This window comes from Sorghum bicolor, chromosome 7, assembly GCF_000003195.3.
Source record: "Sorghum bicolor cultivar BTx623 chromosome 7, Sorghum_bicolor_NCBIv3, whole genome shotgun sequence".
Taxonomy (NCBI): Eukaryota; Viridiplantae; Streptophyta; class Magnoliopsida; order Poales; family Poaceae; genus Sorghum; species Sorghum bicolor.
Window position 1 is genome coordinate 65,415,579 of NC_012876.2, and position 7,623 is coordinate 65,423,201.

Below are 7,623 nucleotides of genomic sequence, written 5' to 3' on the forward strand. Positions count from 1 at the left end.
CTTAGTATTAGAAAAAGGTTATATGCTACATTATTGCTCATTGAAGTTTGGAATTGATGGTAGGGATATACGGATACTTTTGCTAGTCAAGGGCTTGTTTACTTCTACCAAAAAACTTATTTTTTTTTTTCAAAATTTCCGTCACATCGAATCTTTAGATGTATGCATGGAGTATTAAATGTAGACTAAAATAAAAACTAATTGCACAGTTTGGTCGAAATTGACGAGACAAATCTTTTGAGCCTAGTTAGTCCATGGTTGGACAATAATTACCACAAACAAACAAAAATGCTACAGTGTCGTGAAATTTTTCCATTCACGAACTAAAGAAGGTACCAATCAAAAAGAAAAAAAAAAGTCCTGATCGGCCGATCCTATCCTATTCCGCCTTCTCGAGTACCCATCTACCTCCTTCCCCGCCCGCGCAGCGCCAGCGAGTGACGTCTCTACCCATCCTCCTCGGCAGCACCCCTCCCCCGCCCCCCCGCGCAGCGCGAGCGGAGTTTTGCAGTACGCCGCGGCTCGCTTCGCCACGCGCGACGAATTCCTGGTGCAGGTGCGGAATTTCGCGGCGAATTGGAAGGGTTTGCTCACCCAAAATAAGATGGCCTCAATCGCGCCTCCGTCCTCAGCGTCGTGCGCTCGGCGAGTCCCTCAATCCTTCCAACTTGGCTTAATTTTGCATTGAACAGGCATCAGATGATGGAGTCTCTTGCGGAAAATGCACTTAAAGAGTATATATGTATATAATAGGGAGAAATAAAATCTTAGGGCCGGTATGGCTGTATTCACTTCTGGACAGTAGAACCCTAATACGAGTATGGAATTTTGGTATTGCTCAGTCAGTTATTAGGTATCCAATATAACCCTAATATGAGTATGGAATTTTTGTACTGGTGACTCAATTATCAGGTATCCAATATAAGGTATAGGTATGTTTTGTTTTAGCCTTAGGGTCTTGGATCTGTTAGACTGGAAGATTGGTCCTATTTCTAGGATGGATTGGTGGATTTGTGCATTTTGTATTATCTTCCTATCTATCCTACCATCATATGCCTTGTGTTGTTCGGTGCATAAGATGAGTATTCCTGTGTTGAGCTAGAGACCTTGATCTGTAAAACAATCTTCTCTTTAGAACGAGAAGCAGATGAGTAAAGTAGGAAAGACCATGGATAAATAGCTCACTAGCTGTTTTTTTTTTCTTACCCAATTTCACACTGTTTGAACTTGTGTGAGGGAAAATGCAATTCCCCCATTATTTACCATTTATACAAAAAAGTCTATTATTTTTTTTTTGAAATTTTTAACAGGGGGATTACTCCCCACCTGATTTCATTGCTTGTTAAGCTTTTTGCCTTTTGTCTTACATGATAGGAAAGGTTCTGGTAAAGAATTTACATTTGAAATCAGCAGAGTTTACATTGTGCTTTCAATTGAGGATTAAAAAAGCCTGCACTAGTTGCCAGCGATCGGCTTTTGTCTTCTCGGTTCGGCAGCCTTGCCTGCCATAGCTTGGCTTCGACCTTGCATGAAAGCACAAGCTGTCGTAGGGAGAGCGATTTGTTTCAGAAGACTCTTCCATTTTGTCATTTCCATAACTGCCAGCAGCATAAGGCGATGAACTGCTGTGTTGCTTTGTGGGCACCCATGTTTTCAGATCGTATTATCGAATCTAGTTGTTTGATCACCGATCAGACGACTAATCGCGATTAGTCGTCGATCAGGGTCGATTAGTCGGTCTGATCGGGCTGATCGGACATTTAGTCGTCCTTATGCCTAGATAACCTAATCGACCATGTATATACTATATATATATATGATGTAAATATATGAATTCATGACATAATGAATCATTATCATGGTGATTTGGCCACTTACATGTAATTCCAGCTTGCTGATGCCTGATTTGGCCACAAACATGAGCTCCTGCCTCCTGGACACTCACTCACTCACTCTTGTTCTTTTCTTACCCTACTTGGCTGGCTTTTGTTCTTTTCTTACCCTACTTGGCTGGCTTAAGGTGGGCCTAATTCTTCCTACAGGCCTAAATACAATATTCCTGTACTGGCCCAACTTATCGTCCTGCTACACTTATCGGACGACTAATCGTGACTAATCGCATCTAATCGGACGATAAGGTTTTTGATCGACCTGATCGAATCGACGAAACTTATCGAGCACGCAGTTACGATAAGGACGACTAATCACGATTAATCGCGATTAGTCGTCCGATCTGAAAACATGGGTGGGCACAGGATTGATCTTGATGGCTGTGTGTATGTTGCTAGACCATATCCCTGTCTGTGGTAAAGAGGCCCCAATGGCGCTCTAGAATTGAGTGGCAGGACTACAATGAAAGAGCAGGCCCTCTGTAGTTTCTTCAGAATAGCTGCAAGAGGCGCAAGAAGGGCTGTCAACGATGGTCTTCTTGAATAGATTGGCCCGGCACTGAATTATTCCCTTGATCGCAAGCCACATGAACAGCTGAACTCTAGGAGGCGTAGCATTATTCCAAACGAAATCTGCAGCTTGGTCAGAGGGTGCCCCTTTGGCCTTTAATAGCTTGTATATCGCAGATGCATCGAGTTTTCCTTGACCCAAGTCAAAAGGGGACAGTCTCTGATCTTGTTCTGCTGAGAGAGGGGATTGAGCAATAATCACTCTTACTTTATGCAAATCTACCCGTGGTGTGTCGTTGCTTCTTCTCTGTGCAGTGACTGAACAGAGCGGGGAAATGGTCAGCCAGTGCATCATCTCCAGACCAAACATCCGTCTAGAAGAGAGTGGTTTCTCCACCACCAAGCTGCACTTTGGTAATGACCTGGTATAATAAAGGTTGGATAGCCTGCAGAGTTTCCCAGTGATGCCCACACAGATCCCCTTTTAGGTTTGCTAAGCCTGCACGCTGCCTTACCCACCGTGCCTAGGCTGAAGAGTCCACAAAGTGTAGTTGGTGTACCAACTTAAGTAGCAGGCAGCTGCTTTGAGTCCCAAAATCCCTGATGCCCTGCATATATTCTGCCAAGCCCCAAGGCATTTAGCTGAAGTTATGCTTGATCTCCTGCCCAAAGGAAAGCCCTTCATCGCTTGTCAATTTGTTGGATCACCATAGGCAGAGCTTGCATTGAGGACATCACATTGACTAGCTGAGAGTCAAGAACTGAGTTGATGAGGACAGCACGGCCCATAGTGTTTAACAGTTTCGCCTGCCAGGAAGACAAGAACCTGTCTGTTCTGTTGATGTAAGTTGAGAATGCTGATGCTAGAAGTTTTGTTGAGGATAATGGTAAGCCCAGATAGTTCTGGGGGAAAGATTCCTGTCTGCACCCAAGAACACCTATGCACTGCTGAAGCAAAGTTTTCATCCAGATGGATGCACACTACTGTGCTTTTGTTGTAGTTGATAGTCAGTCCAGTTGCTGCCGCAGAATAGATCAAGGACTTCTTTCAGCTTTTGAACTCCATGGAGTTCTCCCTTGATGACAATAGGCGTGTCATCAGCATACTGAAGCATGACGCAGTGGGCTGAGCTATCTATCGGGTGTTTGATGTCTTGTGCATATTTCTTAATCAGATCTTGAATGGCAACAATAAGGAATAGGTATGGTGACAACGGGTCTCCGTGTCGGGGTCCCCGTTTACAAGAGATCCATGGGCCCAGGCAACCATTTACGAGCACAGCAGATCTGGAAGAAGACGGAATAGACTGAATCCAATTCCTCCACTTGACAGAGAAGCTCCGGGCTTGCAAAACAAGATCCAGCCCAAATTTACTGTGTCGAAGGCCTTTGCAAAGTCTAGTTTCAGAACCAAAGTTGGCAGTTTCCCTTCTTGCTGGTTTGTACCAATTCAGCCGCAAAAAAACGAAGATCTCAGAAATAGACCACCCTTTGAGGAAGCCTGATTGGTTGAGATCAATTAGCTTTCTGATTTCTTTCTGAAGTCTTCTTTTCAGAGCCTTGGCAAGAATTTTGATACTGCGATTTTGCAAACATATCGGCCTCAAAGCGTCTACAGCAGTGCCTCTGGTTTATTGGGAATAATTGCTTGTTTCATTATTAATTTTTGTTCTTTTAAATTGACTCATGTTTCATGTAGTGGAAAACACTTTTCATGACTAAACAACATCTATGGTCACTCCAGGACTTCTAGGTTGTGTTATGATGCTTCGCTTTTACCAAGTGCTACATCAAACACTTTGAGGACAATCGGATCAATTTGCTTGGAAAATACCCGTCGACTCAGAAAGTTCCATATATCTCATGCCGTGGGTGGTTCATCAGAGAATGTTATTATAAATGGGAAGGCCAACCCATCTAATGCAGTTCAAGCAGATGCTGTTGCACTTGGGACCATTGCAGCTGATATGGCTCCTGTTGTTGATGGTTTTTCTGTTGATGATGATGAGCTTGACCTAGACTTCCCTACAGAGGGTTTCTCATCTATACCTGAAGCTATCGAGGACATCCGTCAAGGAAAAGTATGTCCTGATTGCCAAATTCACATTTATTGATATTTGTGTGGTTATGCCAGTCATTCCATTACATCTATAAATTTCTAACTGAGTTTATGTTGCAGTATGTCATTGTTGTGGATGATGAGGATAGAGAGAATGAAGGTGATCTTATAATGGCAGCATCAAAGGCCACACCTGAGGCTATGGCTTTTATAGTGAGGCATGGCACCGGGATTGTTTGTGTCAGCATGAAAGAAGAGGATCTGGAAAGGCTACAACTTCCTCTTATGGTGACGACAAAGGAAAATGAAGAGAAACTGCGAACTGCCTTCACTGTTTCAGTGGTACGTTTTTTTTTCCTTTTTAGCCTTTTCTTTTTTGTACAATAAGAACACTTGCATAAATTTGTATTGACAAGAAAAGAGTGCAAGCTGTGCTAATTGTACTTTGGGAAGTATAAACTAAAATTATCAGGTTTTGAAAGAAAGCACTTTGCGCTTAACACCTTGATTGCATTTTGTCCTTTATCCCTCCATTTCTAATTTTCACTGCTAAACATATGTATTTTAGGATGCCAAGGAGGGAACAACAACTGGGGTTTCAGCAAATGATCGGGCAAACACAATACTGGCACTTGCGTCTCCTAATTCCAAACCTGAGGATTTCAACCGTCCAGGACATATTTTTCCTCTTAAATACAGAGAAGGTGGTGTGTTAAAAAGGGCTGGACATACTGAAGCATCGGTGGACCTTGCCATGTTAGCTGGGTTACCTCCTGTTGCAGTTCTTTGTGAAATTGTTGATGATGATGATGGTTCCATGGCTTTATTACCAAAACTGCAACAATTTGCTAAGAGGGAGAACCTGAAGATAATATCAATCGCAGACCTGATAAGGTTAGCTTTGTCTTGACATATTCAACTGGCAGTTCTTCTTTTTCAAAGACAAAACATTCTTCATTGATTTAGACAGTCTGATTTTTATATATTGGATCCTAGGATCCTAACTGTTTTATGACAAATGATAAGTAAAACACCCCATTTTTATGGCCATTTCGTATATTTGTGTTAAAATATACGTTTCATTGTAGGTGTAGGCCCGTATTGCTAACTTTTCTTTTCTTTTGTAAAATAAAAGCTGCAATTGATGGATGATTGTACTTGGATGCATTTTTTTATGATAGTCTTCTTGCATTGTAATTCTAAGCTGTGAACATTCCCAATTGCAGATATAGGAGAAAGAGAGACAGATTGGTAGAGTGCGTTTGTGTTACACCATTACAATTACAGTGGGGTTCATTTAAATCCTATTGCTATAGATCTCTTATTGATGAGATGGAACACATAGCCATGGTGAAGGTATGCATACCTCAGTAGTTAGTAAATGTTATGTTCAGCAGAAGGATGGCTATAGTAAATGTTATGTTCATTAGAATGATGGCTACCACTTCAAACATCAGGTTCAAAAAGTTTGAATGTTGCATGGGCAGCTTAGGAACTTTGAAAAACAAGGACTTTATTGCATGATGTAGAAAGGTAAAATCACATGCTATGGGCTCAAGGGTGTAAAAATGTTGCTCCCAAATGCACCACATTATGACAAGACACTTTGCCAGCTACATACATCCATTAGATTGGATGAGTAAAATATCTGATTTTTTTTTATCTTGCGGTGATATCCTGGATATGGTCTGCTTGCAGACAACCAAAAACATCTCCTTTGTTTTCAAATTTAGTGATTGTCTAAATGATGAACATGGCCTAGTCTTCCCCCCACCCCCCAGCAATATGTTTGGAAATTTAGAATGATTCTTTTCACTCATGCAGGGTGATGTTGGGGATGGCCAGGATATCTTAGTACGAGTGCATTCGGAGTGCCTAACTGGGGACATATTTGGATCAGCGAGATGCGATTGTGGGAATCAACTTGCTCTGGCAATGACCATGATTGAGAAAACTGGCCGGGGTGTAGTAGTTTATCTTCGTGGCCATGAGGGTAGGGGTATTGGGCTGGGTCACAAGCTTCGAGCATACAACTTACAAGATGATGGGCGAGATACTGTCGAGGCTAACTTGGAGCTAGGGCTGCCTGCTGACTCACGGGAGTACGGTATAGGTGCACAGGTGAAGTCGTAAAGATCACTTTCATTTGAAGTGTTTTCAGATGGTTTCTTGTGAAGCTGATTAGTCTTTCTTCTCTGCAGATACTACGCGATCTTGGTGTCAGGACCATGCGGTTGATGACTAACAACCCTGCGAAGTACACTGGACTCAAGGGTTATGGTTTAAGTGTCCTTGGCAGAGTGCCATTGCTGACACCGATAACCAATGAGAATAGGCGCTACATGGAAACAAAGCGATTGAAGATGGGGCATGTTTATGGAAGCCGCTCTAGTGATCATGCAAGTGGCAGTGGCTTGGCTGGTGCTGGCGAGAGAAAGGAGCAGGATCAGAATGACAGTGCCGACGTGCAAAATAAAACTCCAGAAGCTTGAGTGCCTAACTCTGCGTTTCTTCTGGCAGTAAATAGAATCGTTGATTCCATTTCAACAACCTTTTTTCTTCTTTCTGATGCTGAGTTTTAGCCATATATTCAGTTAGCATGGTTGATGCTAATGCCGGAACTAGTCAGCGGTCTAAGGAGTTCGGGTCTAAAATATTCTCATAGAGAGGTAAGCTCTCTTCGGACAGTTTGTTGCTTTCTTTGGGTACCAGTGACTAATTTAACTAAAGGACAATTGTGTCAGTGGTGGCGTGATGTACTACATTCTGCGTGAGCATTTTCGGCTGATGTTTTTTCGGGCTAATGTTGTTTTGTTATGAGAGAAAAACATTATACCATGGTTGATAAGTTTAAGCGAATAAGGTCGATATCTTGTTCGTTTGGCTGATAAGCCATAAAAGAAAAACATTGTTGAATAACTGCTTGCCACAAGTGAACTCTAATGCTTTACTTTTAAAGAACTAGACACCTTATAGCTTATTTATTTTTGCGTGTATATAACGGAGGTATTTGTGGCGACTAACGAGGATATAACGAACGCGAACGCAAGTCACAGGTTGCCACACACGCACACAGGGGCACGTGCTCTCACGCGAGCCATAGAGTCGAGACCACCACATTCCAGCACAATAATAACAGTCACTCAGCTCCCAAAAAAAAAAGTC

The 7,623-nt window shown here is 42.4% G+C and overlaps 1 protein-coding gene across 1 annotated transcript; it reads left to right on the forward strand.

Annotated features, from left to right (window-relative positions):
• Positions 383–7,301, forward strand: LOC8055385 (probable bifunctional riboflavin biosynthesis protein RIBA 1, chloroplastic). The gene is made up of 7 exons (XM_002444801.2): positions 383–645; positions 4,144–4,480; positions 4,579–4,800; positions 5,027–5,352; positions 5,685–5,814; positions 6,283–6,579; positions 6,660–7,301. The coding sequence occupies exons 1-7, from the start codon at positions 605–607 to the stop codon at positions 6,948–6,950; spliced, it is 1,644 nt and encodes a 547-aa protein (XP_002444846.1). The 5' UTR covers positions 383–604; the 3' UTR covers positions 6,951–7,301.

Bases quoted from the DNA above. Each gene is read 5' to 3' on its own strand.
- LOC8055385 (XM_002444801.2), top strand. From the start codon at position 605: ATGGCCTCAATCGCGCCTCCGTCCTCAGCGTCGTGCGCTCG. The intron at 646-4,143 runs GCGAGTCCCTCA...TGGTCACTCCAG, and splicing joins TCCTCAGCGTCGTGCGCTCG to GACTTCTAGGTTGTGTTATG. The intron at 4,801-5,026 runs GTACGTTTTTTT...TATGTATTTTAG, and splicing joins CTGCCTTCACTGTTTCAGTG to GATGCCAAGGAGGGAACAAC.